Here is a 15,641-nt window from a genome sequence, read left to right as displayed (position 1 = left end):
TGTCAGGAACCCCGTAGCACCGGTGACACTGTTTACATACTGTCATTTTGGTATCCGGGGTGTCAGGGGCCCCGAAGCCCTAGTGGCGCTCTATGCATACCGACCTGATTCCATCCTGGGGTATTTGGGACCCCGGTGCATGGGAGACGTTCTTTGAATACCGGCCTGAATTCATGTTGGGGTGTCAGGGACCCCATTGAACCAGCGGCGCTCTTTGCATACCGACTTTTTAAAGTGTGCTTTAGAAAATAGACTTGCTCTCAGTTTGTCATGTGTTCACTGTTAATTGTTTGATAATAGAAAGTTGTGAAAATACCTCATTTATTGACTTAATCATGTAAAATGGCAACAGATGAAAACTCATGGAGAACACAAAGCTTTCGGCAAAGCGTAATTGCAAAAATGTAAGTTAATATATACTAACAAATTTTCTATAACAATGTAGTTAATTCTAACAACACACATCATGAAAGATAAGTGAATCGTATAGTATTTAATGCTTATACAAAAATAGGAAATGATTGTGTTGGGAAATAAATAAAATTCATGTATATATTTATTACTATTAAACATTTATTATGCAGAGATGAAGCTGTACAAATGTCTGGAGTGCCCACTGCAAAAAATAGTATTGAAATGGAAAATCATGTTTTCCAAAAGGCAAAAACCAAGGTTTGTTATCTATTATCTTCTAATTTCCAATTTAATTAATTAAACAAATAGTTAATAAACCTTATGAAAATAAGACTAATAAGTTAAATATTTGTTTGGTATTATTAAAAAGTAAAAACTGTAAATCAGGCTTATTTACAATATAAATTTATTAAATTGCAGGAAGAATATCTAGGTTTCGTAGCCAGGCTAATTCTACATGTCAGAGAATTAAGTAATATACATTTTGATGTAATATGTAAATATTATTTCAGCAATTGTATGTTGGTATTACATTATCATTTTTCCTCTGTTTAGATTCTAAAAAAACAGCAGGAGGCTCTGCACCAGCTACTGTTGGTGCTGGAAATCAAGGAATGCCAGATCCAATTGGAGCATTACAAACATTGGCACGTCAGGGAACTGGTAATAACCAAATGATGAATATGAATGGACCAGGATCTAATCCTCAAGGAATAATCCCTCAATCTCCTGCAAATACTGCTACAAATTGTAAGTATGTGTATCAATTATTTAATACAAAGTACACTTTATTGTAATCAAGTATCATTTTTTGCAGTAAAAAAAGTTTTTAATAGATATGCATTTACAATTTTACATCTTATACACTCATTATGAAAATATTATTAATCATAATTTATTTTTTTAGCTTCAGATATATGTAAAGATATATAAGTACATACATATATTAATTTATATTTTTTCCGAGTAACATATCCTCGTATTGCTTAGAATAACCAAGATATTTAAGTGGACAGAGTTGTGAGACACATATGCATATTATAAGTCCTTCAAAAGTAAAATATCAACAACACAAGAAGGTATATATTGTAGGGAGGGAAAAAAGCGTTTCATGCGCTATGTCGTTATTCGTTACGGCCAGTAACAAAGGTCGATGACGATCATATCGGGATAAAATAAAATAGAATGATGACTTTACAGCATTGCTGTAGCCTTTCAATCAAAGTGTCAACAATTAAGATATCATTTTATAGTTGATACTTTAATTGGGAGGCTACGCCACTGCTGTGGAATCATTCTATCTCATTCTGTCTCGATATGTTCGTTGTTATCCTTTGTTACCGGCCGTAGCCGACAAGGACAATGCGTGTGATACCTAGAGAGGTGAAATAGGATGAGAACGTGAGTTTGACTCGTAAACATCTCGCGAAATCATAGTAGTCATGAGCAAGAAGTTGGGCAGTTCTGGTCTACATTCCATAATTCAACAAAATATTTATTAAATCAGAGTTTTATAAAAAGGTTAAAAATGACAAGATTAACTAATATGTATTACTCCCAGTATGAGAGTAACACAGAAAGCGAGCCTGGCTATGATTCTGATAATCCAGATGCATTTAAAAGCTTAATGGAATCACCATCTCAAGCCGAATTTCGTAAATATCTTGAACAAAGACGTAGCGAAGAAGTATTGCACGAATCTTGGAAGCTTAAATTACGTGAAAAACCAGACCTTGCAGAAAATATCAAAGAGCAATGTGGTATGGCAGTTGACCTAAAAGATGATCGAGTATGTTATGTTTATAAACCTGCCATTGAGAGTACTATTGTAGGCATAAAATTTAAAATAACATTTGAATATATCAAACTATTGCGCAAATGGTACCTTAGTTTGGGACGTAGTCGTTTACCAGACGTAATAAATATTCAGAATAAATTTAAGGATGGTATTTATGATCCTATTAAACCAAAAGTACTTGCATTTATACAAAAGGTCAAAAACAAGTTTGATATTTATGTACAAAGATTGGTGAACACATATAAAGTGATCGATACTATAAAAGAAACCTACAAATATATGGAATTTGAAGTAAATCCATCCTTAACTGACATAAAAGCAGTGTTGAAAGATGAGGAATGGCCAAAAAGTATTAAAAAAATAAGCCATCAAGACTGCATAATTGTGAAACTGTCACTAGATACTAATCTTGAAGTTAGTGATGTTGAATATGAATATGTATATAGTGAACAAACATCTACTTTAAAGCACTATAAAATGTGCATAAAACAATTAGAAAAGAAATTACAAATATTTTTTGATTATCCTTTGGTAGAGGCCTTTATAACTTTCATGAAGGAAGATTAAATTCTGGACACATTTCATCACCATTTCTATCATTAAAATAAATCATGTAATTAGGATTAAAATATGTAATACTCTTTTGCATTCAGTTTATGTTTAAATATTTATTTATTGCGTATATTAACTAATATAAATACTTTTTTATTTATGATTAAATTGTATAGTTTCAGTTGATGTTTTTCAAAGTTATTTATCTTCAGTTGTTAACTCATGTTCACATTAAATATTAATTTAATTATATTTTGCATATGGCATTTTAATTACACATGAAATACATATTAAAATACACTTGTTTATTTTTTGTTATTATATTATTGTATCACTGTGTTCAGATTAAAATTTATAGTTTACATTGTTTTATGGTGTTTTTATTATTATTATTGTGAGTTAATTCACCTTTCTCCCATTACAATCTTACAATGTGTAGGATTAGGTAATACTTATATTTGAGATAGAAATATATTTTTCTATTTTTCTGGACTACATTCTTTTACTACTAGATATCTTCCTAAGACATGATCTATTGTGTTTATTTTAGTATTGCAAAGTTTAAATCAACGTCCCGGGCAACCTATAACCATGCAAGGTATGCAAAGTAAAATGCCAGGAATGGGTATGATGCCTACTCAAACCAGTGGTCCAATGAGTCATATGGGACCAATTCAGACTATGCAAAATAATTCAATGCTAACACAGATAAATCAAATGACACAGGGAAATATTCCTCAACAAATGAACCAGATGGTTACCAATCAAATGGGACAAATAACTACAAGTCAGATGCAACAAAATATGCAAGCATGTATCAACTGATGTACATATGTGTCGTTTTTTACTTATTTCTATTTTTGAAATTAGTAAAATTTATACATTATTTTTCAGACTCAAATGCAAAATCAACTATCTAATCAGATGGGTAATCAAATTGGTGGGTCTATCAGTGGAATCCAAACTAGTATCCCACAACAAATGAATCAAATTGCTCCAGGTCCATTAGGACCTAGTCAAATGCAACAACAATTAAGCCATATGCAGAGAAAGGTATACAAATAAAGAATTAACACGTAGTATTATTTAGAGATTTTCATGGGTATTAATACTTTTAGCAAGGTGAAATGATAAACGCTGGTTTCGCTGGTCCTCGAAATGTTACTCCAAATCAATTTCTAGGACAGAGCCCATCACCATCAGCTCCAAGTCCTGCTGGTTTAGGTGCACCATCAAGGTTACTATTGTACAATAACATCCCTAAAGCACTTCATATATGATTAGCTATTTCAGGATTTATATTGAAAGCAAATATTATGAAATACATTTTATAGTAATCAGATGGTAGCCTCGCCTGCCTTAGTTCCATCGCCAAGTCCACAACACGCAATAATGGCAGGATCACAACGATCTGTGGGTATGTTAAGATAATTGTTAGTGTAAAAGTGATACATTTAGAACTATCTAATAAAAGTAACAATAAAAAAAATTGTATTAAAATTAGGAATGGCACCATCCCCTAGTAGTTCTCTGAACACTCCGGGGGGTGTGGGTGCTACTCCAAGCCCACAGCAAGAAGATCAAGCATATAGAGATAAAGTTAGACAATTAAGTAAATATGTTGAACCTTTAAGAAGAATGATTGCTAAAATGGGAAACGAAGGAAGTAAGTATTTTAATGATTTTTATATGTATTATATTCCTTTACACATATATTAATTATATAATTTTTCGTTTTACAGATGTCGATAAGTTAAGCAAAATGAAAAAGCTATTAGAAATTTTATCAAATCCTACCAAACGTACTATGTCCTTGGATACATTATTAAAATGTGAAGTAGTTCTTGAAAAGTTGGATTTTAAACGAAGCGATGCCAGTGTAGGCCCTCCTGTAACAACACTAAAAGAACATCATTTCTTTAGTCCACTATTAGAAGCAGTAAGCACCCATCTCCAAAGTCCAGTAGTAAATCACACGTTACAACGTACCTTTGGCCCGTGTTTAGAAGCTTTGTTTGGTCCAGAAATAAAGTGGGTAGTAATTACATTTAACTATAATTCCAAAGTACTATGAACAAAGCATTGTGAAAATTTGTGAAACAGGAATTTACCTCCGCCATTGAAGAAACAGAAGATAGAAGAATCTCCAAGTGAAATACCAGATGTCTTACAAGGAGAAATAGCTCGATTGGACCAACGGTTTAAAGTAAATTATTCAATTTATTTGTTAATATATTACGTTAATTTATGTGATCATACATGAATATATAATTCACGCTTGTAAACATCTAGGTGAGTCTGGATCCAGCGCAACAAAATGGATCAAAGTGTATTCAGTTAATATGTTGGTTAGATGACCGTCATCTCCCGTGCGTTCCACCAGTGTCAGTTACGGTTCCTGCTGATTATCCTTTAACACCACCGCGTTGTGTTATGGCACCCCATGAATATGCCACAACATTCCTTTGTGCGGTTCAGAAAGCTTTAAATGCACGTATAACAAAACTTCCTCGACGTTTTTCCGTATCTCAGTTATTAGATACTTGGGAAATGAGTGTGAGACAAGCGAGTGCACCATCGCAAACTCCTGTAACCGCCAGTACAGTATTAATGGGTTTATAGTAAGCTTTTATATATAAAAGATAGTATGAATTTAAGACAATTATATAGTGACTATTTTTAATTTAATTATTTATTTGATTTGTTTGCGATAAGATATCTATATCCATATTTTCCCTTTTAACTTAAGACATTTTGTATGTTTATATGACGTTGTAAAATAAATATAAATGAATTTACTATTTTTTTTTATTATTTATATAGTTTCATTCAAACTTATTGTATAAAAATATGTTTAACTTTTGATTCCATATTTTCTTGTAAGAACAATGTATTATATGCAGTGATTGGCGGGTGAAAGGGCGTCGGGAGCTGGGGCTCCTGACGCCCCATGACACCCTTGCAGGTGGCCCGAGAAGAGGCCGGTACCGGGTGCGACCCCCGGTGTCGGCTACAGGGTAGATAGCAGGGGGAGATCTTAATTTGGACCTTCTCCGAGATCGGCACCTGTGTGCCAGGCGTGGAGGGCTCCGGAATGACATAAAGCCCCAGAGTCCTCCTTTAACGCCAGCGTCGGTCGCCGTGGGGTTTTAGTCAGTAGGAATCTGACACTCCCCCGCTGCCCTTCCCCAGAGGACGATGGGGGGTCTTATGCAAGATTTCCCCACGTTAAAAAAAAAAAAAATAATAATCTGCAGCCACTGAAATACATAGGTACTATTATTCCTGCAATGCCTTAACCATAGGTACAACGGTGTAAGTTGGGATAACATATGCGCGGGGCTTACACAACAAATTGTATCGTTCGTATTGTAAAGGAGCCAGTACTGCATGCGCTACGCTCCTTGTAACTTCGTCACTGTGTTGTACATTATTCACATATTAGGTGAATAAAACCCGGTATGTGAGGCATTAATAAAAATTTCAAGTACACAGTACACGTTAAGAAAGTAATCAAGCTTAAAAATTTCTAAGAAAGTTTTTGAAATTCATCATTAAAAATGAAAAGTGATCCAGTGATTAATCAAAGAAAGTGATAACTTCTTACACCTTATTAATATTGAAGGTAAGAGTGCATCTTTTTATTATTTGTCAAATAAACAAATATGTATAATTTTATCTTAACCATATTGTTAATGTTATTCTATTAAGGGTTCTTATCAAAAATTAGGTACTTAGAATTTGAAAAAATATATCTATAATCATTTTTATTTATTGCACTGTGTCCAGTTTGATTTTGTGGTATAAAACTTTTACACGGAACATGCAGGAGCTACAGGGACTCTTAATCATCGCAGGCAGTAATGATGAAAATGCTCTGGGCGCGATAAAACTGGCTTCATTTTTGGCAAATTTCTAAAGGGTGGGAGACACAGCCGTTACCTGAATAACGCACAGCCCGCATCTTTCATTGGATGTTGTCTCGACCTATATTTCGTTTTGTTTGTTATACGTCGCCCTTTCAATTTCTCACTCCATTCTTTTTTCCTCTACACTTACATCATCTATGAAGTTTAAACGGTGTGCCTAATCGACCGACTTATAAAACATGTAAATTTATGTAAATGGCATTGTGCCTATCTTCCAAACACAATATACCATCAACAATACCTTTTAAAACATTTTAGAATCTATATTTTGTACAAAGTAGTAATTACTCATATAATTAAACTCTAAGAAATTTTAATGATTTTTTATATTACAACATCAACTGATAAACACAGTTGTTTACAAATCTTATTACTTATCTTATACCATATGTATAGCTTAAGATTTAAGCGTTAGATATTATTAACTCCTTGATACAATATTCCGATTTTTTTGTTAAACACTTGCGTCAATATATGTTTCAAAATTCTACTGATTAGAGTGAAAATCGAATAAGATAGTTATAAATAATGAATCATCAATAATAACTTATATATTTAGTTTCTTAAGTGATAATTTGTTGCTAATGTGTTCTAAAACATTTTCCTTGTAAGAAAATAGTTTTATTTTAATACAATAATGTTATAAAATCCATATATTTGTGCTTAAAAAGTTTTGACGTCTTCCTGCCTTTAATAGTGACGCGCTTTCTGCGCATGTCTATTGCGCATCACGTGACTAATATTTACGAAGTTGGCGGTACATCATGGTTTTTGAAATGTTTAAATTTTACTAGGTATTCAAAATTAAGAAAAAGACAACTCGTGTAATTTCCGTGCAATATAATCAAAGCAGATTATAATTGATTTTTATTTTTTGCATCCTGATAGTAACTTAATCGCTCGATCAAGTTTCAAGATTACCCTGTTTTTATGAAAAACCACCGGCATTGCCGAAACTGTCCACAACTTTTTTCCTTTTTTAAGAACCTGACACCGGTGGTCTACGTGCTCGAAATACAGGCTACAACACGATGGCGAAAGGCCACGATTGATGGTACAAAGAATTCGAATCGCTTGCCACTGGCGTTCAAGGCATGTACTTTCTCGGTATAAAGAATCAAACATGCTTGCCTTTTCAATATATTAATAATGTTCCTCGACCACAACCGATTTATCGATTTCCCAGAAGCATTTATCATTGCTTGCTATTATTGATTCATATACGGTAGCCAATTTCTTTTTAAAAGCCTTTCAGAAATTTGTATACTTATCTGAATATTTTTACAGACAATTTTTTAATTAAATTACAATTAAAATTCTAATGAAAATTGGAAGTTCATTAATATTCCTGACACGAAGAGATTCGTTTAATAATGTATTAAAAGAATTCCATTTATTCCGTTTTCGTACAAGTATCTGTTTAAGACTTTACTAATTGCTGTTCTAAGCAAACCAATTAGCGAATAAATTATATCCTTCTTCATTTACCTCTATCTAATTCGATGGTATCTAACGAGCTTGATTGACTAATTACGCGCCACATAAATTAATAAAATATCTATTTGATGAATTATCTAAGATTTTATAAGATAGAAGGTAAAAGACAATTATACAAAATCTTAATTTTAATAAAAACATAAAATTAAGAATTGAATTACTATCTGAATGATTGCAATTTATGATTCTACGATACATCACTAATTTACATACCTATATGATGTTTCTTTATGTCTTTTTTTTTCAATGATGAAATATGACGCGCTTTTTTGTTCGAATCTCACACACTTTTTACTCTCTTACATAAGATGCGTGATTTGTAAAAAAGAAAAAAAAGTACTTCTTGGTATGAAAAATAAAACTACAAATTCATGAAGAATAAATACATACTAATCCGGGCAATTGGTTTTCTTCTTAAGTGTCATCGGTGGTCACTTAAGTAGCAATATATCACTTCTTAGTTACATATGTTAGTCACAATTCCCAAAATAGCATATTTCATTACCATTAGTAAGGATACTCTAATAAATGAAATCTACTATTAAGTTATATTTAAAGAAATTTAAAACTCACCTAAGAAATTCACTTTCAACGCGATGCAGACGAGTATCATGTATCGCGATGAAACGAAACTCGCGTCCATCCGCGTCACTGTTGGTCAGTAAAGAAATGCAAAAATGACGTACGAACTCATTATCGGGATCATTGTGGCACGGAAATAAGCCTTGGAAATTGATAAAACAAACGATTTAACACGCCGTTGCGCACGCTCGACGAACGATAATCGGCCGGCCAGCAGCCTCACCGTTGATAAGCGATAATTCAGAAACATGTTACGCATATAATGTGTAGTGGAGCAAGTTAGATGACAGTAACTAATGAGGCGGTCCTGCGTTAATTACGATGAGGCCGGACTTTCGATTGGTGGTCCAACAGGAAATGCCTCTGGCAGCGGTAAATTAATTCAACTCTTCTTCTTCTTTTTCTTCTACTTTTTCTTCGCTTTATAACTTGTTTTTTTTTTTTCAATTTTTCTACAAAAACAATGATGTATTGTTTCAATCGGTCATTGAACTAATAATTTCAACAATTGCTTATTATCATACCTTATAAAATTTAAACACCCGAGCTCATTCCGTGAACACTTAAATGATAATTGATCAGCCGAACGTCATTCCTTATTGATAACTAACACTTGATCGAAACAATCGTAGATATTTTGTAATTCATTCTAAGAAGAACGAAGTTAATTATCTATTTTATTAAACATCCTCTTGATATTAAAATGTTTTATAAAAACTTTTCAGTTCGAATAACAAAGTATAATTATTAGCAAAAAGGTCCTTGGTAGAAATATATAATTATAAAAATATTGAAATTGGATTAAAACTTGTATACTTTCATCTTGACAGTATAATTAAATCCTTTTCAGGAATCACATTCTCCTTGAATTTTAATTCAACATCCTTTCTCATTTAATTAACATGTTGACCGCCACACAGTTCTTTAACTTGTTACCTCACATTCATGTTCTGTAATTACTCGCTTAAATTCAATTTTGCTAATTACAAATCACTGGTAACCATCATACCACAATCAATGTATTTTAAACACTCTCGGCGACCGCGATAAAGAACTCCTTAATTACCTTGTTAAATGATTAAACGGGTCATGATTTCACGTACGTATCATCTGCGTTAATTTAGAAACGACACACGCCACGATTAATCCGACTCGTTAAGAAGGACAAATGATGGAATGAGAATTAGTAATATGCACACAATGAGAATGTATCTAGCGGGCGGCATACAAAGCGGTGTGGGACATGTCAAATAAGGCAGCAAGATAACAACGGGCATACCCATGAGAGGAATAATAATTGCGCACGATACCTGGTGTGAATGTACCATGACAATTGTGGTAGTAAGGACAGAGAATTCTATGGTCGTTTCTCTTTCGTAACACTTGTGTCGCCCATTATTATCATAAAGGGACTGAGGATGTTAGATGACGGGCCTTGAGATGTCCTGAATCTTACAACGAGAGACTGAGATGTGATCCTCGTTGATTTCGATGATGATGAGTCTAAGTCTATATCAACAATAAGCATAGCAACAATAAAAATATTACAGTCACCTTTTATTATCATGTAAGAGCATCCTGCTATTGAAACACATTTCCTGTTTGCTTTCCATTTACATAGTCATGGCTCACTGGCCATTAATCATAATTTCCTACAAATTATTTGATCAGTGAAAACATTAAGAGAAAGGAAATGAGCCTCTAATGCTCTTATTATGATGCTTTGAATGTTTCCTAAATATCTTCACAAGAAATATTCCCCTAAAAACATGATTTACATTAAGAAACAGGAACAGCAAGAATTTAGAATGTTAAAGTTCCAGGAAGCTGATTATTTCATTCCTTTACCTTACAAATGGTAAAAGAGAACTCATACCAAGAAACAAGGTGTCATGTTTCTTTTTTTTTTGTTAACGACCATTAAAATTCTTCAAGCCTGAGAAGCCTGAATGGCACGAACACACCACGGAGGATTCTTCGATGTCTGGACTGGTTGGATCTCTGCGAGGCTTGGAGGACAATTCCGGGAATACAACGCAGCCTTATCGCAGGAACAGCCTTGCTTTATCATTACATTCCAATTTAGCTGCTTTTCCGGCAGCTAATAATCATGAAGTCTCGTCTTTCCATGTGGTCGACTCAGCAAGGAGGAGATTCAGCAACGTCAGCGATGTTGTTTCCAGGAAGATATCTCATACAATACGCTGGAGGACTGTTTCAGCTTCTGTTGAGCTTACGGTTTCTCAGGTACCCATACAATACCAGCATCTGAAATAAACCATTAATGATAATTAGAATAATTAACACGTTCACCGTAGAGCTGGCATAGCCATTATTCAATTAATATTACTAATAATAGGGATCTTCATTATGCGCTCAATACATTCGAAACCGATTGAAACGATCAGGAATCTTCCATCGAAAACTTGGACTAAAAAGAATGAGAAGTGTTATGTTGCTTCCTGGTGGAGCAGTTGTTGGAGAAGTATATCCAGAGTTAGTATCAATTGGAGCTGAGCTTGAAAAAATGCATCCAAATTTATTCAACCGTGTAGCACGACAGATCGGTTGTGGTAGCTTCTCCACTGAACAATCTGCTTGTGAGGCTATCGTCGATGTCTCCAGGGAAATGATCAGGAATGGAGAGATGAATTGGAGTAAAGTAATAGCCCTTTATGCGGTTGCTGGTGGCATTGCTGTAGATTGTGTACGCCAGGGAAAACCTGAATTCCTACCTGCCATACAAAGAGGTAATTAACTGTTTTAAAATTATAATATTATGCTTTTTAATCAAATATCAATTAGTCTTTTCTTTTTCAATTTCAGGCATGACAGATGTTCTGGAAGAGGACCTTGCTGTATGGATACAGGCCAATGGAGGATGGGTAAGAGAGTAGTTAATGTAATATTGAATTATTTTGAAAATTATCCAGATTTATTCAAATTATTTTGATAGAGTAGAAATAATATTCATGTTCGTTGCTTTAAAAATAGATGTACTATTAATTTCAGTCTGCTTTAACAACACGGTACAGACCGCCGACAAAAGAGACTATATGGTATTCACGGAAACTCGGATTGTTATTTATAATTACCATTTTAATAATTATCATGATCTCCATATCTTTAAAACTATTAGTTTTATAATACGTATTAAATATAAATATATTAAACCAACTTTACTGCACTGTCCTTGAATTCAAGTATCCTCTTTGCTGCATGTAAATTGTTTGTTGTGTCGCTTATTCTATCTTAATAATTAAAAGATTTTTTAATTTAAATATTTTCCAATACCGGTTCGTTATATTTCATAGATATATATTTTAACAAACAATTCGTATAAACGCAGCTAGTTTTACGTTTTCAGATCTGCATTTCCTCATCCAACGTTTCCTGCTTTTGTATTTCTGCCTCAGGTAATTCGATTTCATCTGCCTTATAGGTAGTCTGTTTAGTGGCTTCCTAGTGAAAACAGTTTTTGTCTCACTAGTTAAAAAGAAACATATAACATTAAGTGCAAAACGCTAGAGGACTGTGCAATATTGAATGAAAATAATTCGATTTACTTGTGATTTGGCAACATTTGCTACATATGCAAGAAAGCTTTGATTTGTCTCTTCCTTATTAATAACTTGAAGATATTTTTTTCTTGCATTTAGTACTTCATCCTGTTGCTTTTTATGTCTGATTGCTAACTCTAACGCTCTAAATAAATGTATGAAATTAAAAACAATATTATTCATAATAATATAATAGAATGAAAAATACCTATTCCAGTTGTACACTTCAATATTAATTCGTATAGCTTCTTCAATTAATCCATTTTGTAAAAGAATTCCTTCTGCAGTTAGTAAGTCCCCTGATAGAAGTGCCATTTCTGCTAATCTTTCTGTTTTGCTTGGTAGTCTCTTCAATTTAATTATGTATAAATTAAAATTTATTTGAAAAACAATATCTTCAAATAATATTACCTTAATATACTGAATATAATCGACTTTGTCGTATCTTGAAATTGCTGCGTACGCTTCTTCAGCAGCATCCAATTCTTTATCATCAGTTGCCATAACAGCCATACAAGTCCATAATATTTCATTCTAAGAATTAATTTTCTTAATTAGTGATAAAATAAGGATAAAAAATAAAGCTATTAATTACCTGAGCAATTCGACAAAGGGACAATGCTTCTTTCCAACTCTTATTTAAAATATGCTGTTGAAGACTAATAAAAAAAGTATAAAAGGAAGAAGCTACTAATGCCCCATCACCGCGTCTTACCATTACCATTCCATTATACACATTTGCTATACTTGGCTGCTTACCAAATTCACTAAAGACGTTAATGAGAAATAATTCACAGGAAAGAAAAATACATTGTTTTATAAAATAATATAAAAAGTATGAAACCTGCTTTCTTTGTCGATTCTTGTTTTTCGTATGATTTTACGATCACTATAGTGCACACAATTGGGACATAGCCAGACGGATAATGTTGCATCCAGCATTGCTGCTAAAACATTTGCATCAGCCGCCCATGCTATATCTTGTGTCATAGCCGCTAGAAAATATAGATAGTAAAAATATTGTAATGGTGTATTTATTAAAACACCATAATGTAACTAATAAAATGCATACCTATTTTACATACTCTACCAAAACCACTAGCTCGTATAGAGACCAGAAACAAATCCTTATTTATATCAATTAAAGCTACTTGTCTATCAGTTAATCCACCAACGTGATTTAATGCAACTCTTGTAATACTTTGAAGATGTGTGTATGCTTGACTTTCTACTATAGGTTTATTATAAGCAACTTCCAAAACATGAAGTACTGAAACATAACTTTTACTAATATGTATGTATTTATAGAAATGTTCTTTTAAAGAATTTATTTTGTTTCATACTTTTGTCGTTACTTTGTGATCTTATAACTAAAGTATCAGAACATAATGATATACAGGATGGATAAAGTCGTTCCTGTGTCATTCCTTTCCATTTTGGAGTTCCTAATAGCCGCCCTTGGTAACTGTATAATAGTACATTATTCCATTCAACTAATAAAAAATGCCTATAAAATAATACATGTATAAATGATGCTTCATTTATTTTTCTTTGTAGTATAAAATATATCTGGTACATACTTTTCTGCTAGAAGGACTGCTGATACACTAGTATTCTTCAAATCGAATATAGCAGGTGTATTCCAATTTGTAACAGAGTAAACATGACACTGTGCAGGTGTGATAACGACTAAATGATCGAAACCGAACTCTAATTGAACAACGCGATCTGATATCTCCAATGTTTCTCGTATTTCATTACCAACATCTCTGATTTCAATTACTTTTCTTTTAACTAATGTAGCTTCATAGTTGTTCCACTCCAATCTCCTGTTTTCGCAAAATATCAGAACATAATAACAGTGATGGTAAATAATGTTTTAAAATATTTGAATACCTATCAATTATATGGCCTGTAAGTACAGTTCCATTACTGCAAGCCATAGCTACTTGAGTGCCATCACTTGACCAAGCAATACTGTAAATGCTTCCAGCATTAACTTTCTCTAATGAATGAGACCACTAAAATATAGATACAGGAAATGAGTGAAAGGAATGTTAGTGAAAAGGAATTAATACAGAAACACAAGTAATACAAAATATGAAAGTAAACTAACTCCTGTTCTATCACACAGCTTAACTGTATTAAATGATCCCACAGCAAAATAGTTTCCAGAATAACTCCAACTCACTGCAGTGATGGGATGATCTCCCGCATTACTAGAGAATAATTGAGTGCCATTGGAATCCCATACCTGAAAATAAATTCATTCTATGTATTAGGAAAAATTAATTTTTATTTTATATGTATATTATATACCTTGTATCTACAATCTTCTCCACCGGAGATTATTAATCCATGAGTATGATTCCAGCACAAAACCAAAATGAGACCATCATGCGCTAATAACTTGCGAGGTTTAGAATTAGAGTTAAGTGACTGGAAAGTTAAATGACCACTCTGGGAATATAATACTGTGGTACAATCTGGACTCCATGCAGCTGATAAAATAGGGAATGAGCCTCTGACCACAACGGAACGAAGCATGCCACTACGTGACCACACTTTTATCAAACCATCTTCACCAGCTGAAAATAAAGTAAAAGATTAATTGAAAAGAAAATACTTCATTTAAAAGATTTTAATTACCAGTCAAGAGTGCAGAACCATCACTGCTCCATCTGCCTACTGTAGTTGCTCCTTTGTGAGCATCTACACTTTTTTCTATACGTCCATTTTTGTTCACTAAATGATACTTTCCTGTAATAGAAACATCAATGCAACAATGTATTTTGATGATTACAGTACAATACACTTTAAGTTTTAAGAATTAAAATAAATACCATCAGCTGTAGTAATTAAGAGCACATCTAACGATTGTTTCTTGGTAATTAATAGAGCATAATTCGGTCTTGGATGCCATTGCATATCAGTCGGATAAAAATCATCAGGAAATTCTGTGACAATGCTAGAATGTGCGATTCCACCTTCTAAGTGCCATGATATTAATAGATGATCCTCGCTATAAAAAAAATTAATTCATTATAATAATTTACATAGTTTTCCCTGAAAACAAACATACCCGCAAGAATAAATTTCTTCTGCAGAGCTCCATGCTACACATGTTACCAAACGCTTATGACCATTACGGTTTTGTGCAGATATTTTGAATCTCATTTTACACCTTTTATCGCCTTAATTCCTACCCAAATACATATGTAAATTCCTTTATAATTTTATGCAAAAACACCTTATATTTGACATCATGCAAAGTAAATATTCTATAGTACAAATTCGATCACATAGTTA

At 33.0% G+C, this 15,641-nt stretch overlaps 4 protein-coding genes across 6 annotated transcripts; 3 read left to right on the top strand and 1 right to left on the bottom strand.

The window, feature by feature from the left end:
- Positions 1 to 223: 223 nt before the first annotated feature.
- Positions 224 to 5,563, top strand: LOC117610974 (mediator of RNA polymerase II transcription subunit 15-like). The gene is made up of 12 exons (XM_034338845.2): positions 224 to 404; positions 585 to 672; positions 835 to 886; positions 970 to 1,164; positions 3,315 to 3,574; positions 3,659 to 3,817; positions 3,883 to 4,001; positions 4,099 to 4,181; positions 4,269 to 4,430; positions 4,507 to 4,795; positions 4,868 to 4,970; positions 5,057 to 5,563. The coding sequence occupies exons 1-12, from the start codon at positions 343 to 345 to the stop codon at positions 5,384 to 5,386; spliced, it is 1,902 nt and encodes a 633-aa protein (XP_034194736.1). The 5' UTR covers positions 224 to 342; the 3' UTR covers positions 5,387 to 5,563.
- LOC117610979 (uncharacterized) lies at positions 1,348 to 2,825 on the top strand. Its single transcript, XM_034338856.2, has one exon. It carries the CDS (start codon positions 1,943 to 1,945, stop codon positions 2,777 to 2,779), a length of 837 nt encoding a protein of 278 aa, XP_034194747.1. The 5' UTR covers positions 1,348 to 1,942; the 3' UTR covers positions 2,780 to 2,825.
- A 3,300-nt stretch (positions 5,564 to 8,863) lies between the features above and the next one.
- On the top strand, positions 8,864 to 11,919 carry LOC117610977 (apoptosis regulator BAX). 2 transcript variants are annotated; one of them, XM_034338854.2, is made up of 6 exons: positions 8,864 to 9,144; positions 10,590 to 10,630; positions 10,708 to 11,019; positions 11,132 to 11,522; positions 11,599 to 11,657; positions 11,785 to 11,919. In XM_034338854.2, exons 2-6 carry the CDS (start codon positions 10,628 to 10,630, stop codon positions 11,917 to 11,919), a joined length of 900 nt encoding a protein of 299 aa, XP_034194745.1. In that variant the 5' UTR covers positions 8,864 to 9,144; positions 10,590 to 10,627. The 2 variants fall into 2 exon arrangements, with proteins under 2 accessions (XP_034194745.1, XP_034194744.1); XM_034338853.2 differs by lacking the exon at positions 10,590 to 10,630.
- Oseg5 (intraflagellar transport protein Oseg5) lies at positions 9,297 to 15,625 on the bottom strand. Of its 2 annotated transcripts, none has more exons than XM_034338844.2 (16): positions 15,415 to 15,625; positions 15,176 to 15,354; positions 14,982 to 15,092; positions 14,652 to 14,920; positions 14,449 to 14,586; positions 14,229 to 14,353; positions 13,913 to 14,161; positions 13,676 to 13,839; positions 13,405 to 13,602; positions 13,177 to 13,327; positions 12,928 to 13,099; positions 12,744 to 12,866; positions 12,541 to 12,680; positions 12,339 to 12,477; positions 11,123 to 12,258; positions 9,297 to 11,040 (listed from the first exon to the last, which is right to left on the bottom strand). In XM_034338844.2, the coding sequence occupies exons 1-15, from the start codon at positions 15,507 to 15,509 to the stop codon at positions 12,256 to 12,258; spliced, it is 2,256 nt and encodes a 751-aa protein (XP_034194735.2). In that variant the 5' UTR covers positions 15,510 to 15,625; the 3' UTR covers positions 9,297 to 11,040; positions 11,123 to 12,255. The 2 variants fall into 2 exon arrangements, with proteins under 2 accessions (XP_034194735.2, XP_034194732.2); XM_034338841.2 differs by having other exon boundaries at positions 11,123 to 12,234.
- Between the last annotated feature and the right edge of the window lie 16 nt (positions 15,626 to 15,641).

The sequence above is a fragment of the Osmia lignaria genome, chromosome 3 (assembly GCF_051020975.1).
Source record: "Osmia lignaria lignaria isolate PbOS001 chromosome 3, iyOsmLign1, whole genome shotgun sequence".
NCBI classification, from domain to species: Eukaryota; Metazoa; Arthropoda; class Insecta; order Hymenoptera; family Megachilidae; genus Osmia; species Osmia lignaria.
The sequence above is the reverse complement of the archived record's forward strand: the minus strand, read 5'-3'. Positions and strand labels throughout refer to the sequence as shown.

What these genes read in the sequence shown, in the direction of transcription:
- LOC117610974 (XM_034338845.2), top strand. Translation starts at nt 343, where the DNA reads ATGGCAACAGATGAAAACTCATGGAGAACACAAAGCTTTCGGCAAAGC. An exon ending in TCCAAAAGGCAAAAACCAAG is followed by an intron (nt 673 to 834) that starts GTTTGTTATCTA and finishes ATTAAATTGCAG; the next exon opens with GAAGAATATCTAGGTTTCGT. An exon ending in GATTGGACCAACGGTTTAAA is followed by an intron (nt 4,971 to 5,056) that starts GTAAATTATTCA and finishes GTAAACATCTAG; the next exon opens with GTGAGTCTGGATCCAGCGCA.
- LOC117610979 (XM_034338856.2), top strand. Translation starts at nt 1,943, where the DNA reads ATGACAAGATTAACTAATATGTATTACTCCCAGTATGAGAGTAACACA.
- LOC117610977 (XM_034338853.2), top strand. Translation starts at nt 9,094, where the DNA reads ATGAGGCCGGACTTTCGATTGGTGGTCCAACAGGAAATGCCTCTGGCA. An exon ending in TTGAGCTTACGGTTTCTCAG is followed by an intron (nt 11,020 to 11,131) that starts GTACCCATACAA and finishes TACTAATAATAG; the next exon opens with GGATCTTCATTATGCGCTCA. An exon ending in TACAGGCCAATGGAGGATGG is followed by an intron (nt 11,658 to 11,784) that starts GTAAGAGAGTAG and finishes TATTAATTTCAG; the next exon opens with TCTGCTTTAACAACACGGTA.
- Oseg5 (XM_034338841.2), bottom strand. Translation starts at nt 15,509, where the DNA reads ATGAGATTCAAAATATCTGCACAAAACCGTAATGGTCATAAGCGTTTG. An exon ending in ATCACAAAGTAACGACAAAA is followed by an intron (nt 13,603 to 13,675) that starts GTATGAAACAAA and finishes GTTATGTTTCAG; the next exon opens with TACTTCATGTTTTGGAAGTT. An exon ending in TGGTAGAGTATGTAAAATAG is followed by an intron (nt 13,328 to 13,404) that starts GTATGCATTTTA and finishes TATATTTTCTAG; the next exon opens with CGGCTATGACACAAGATATA.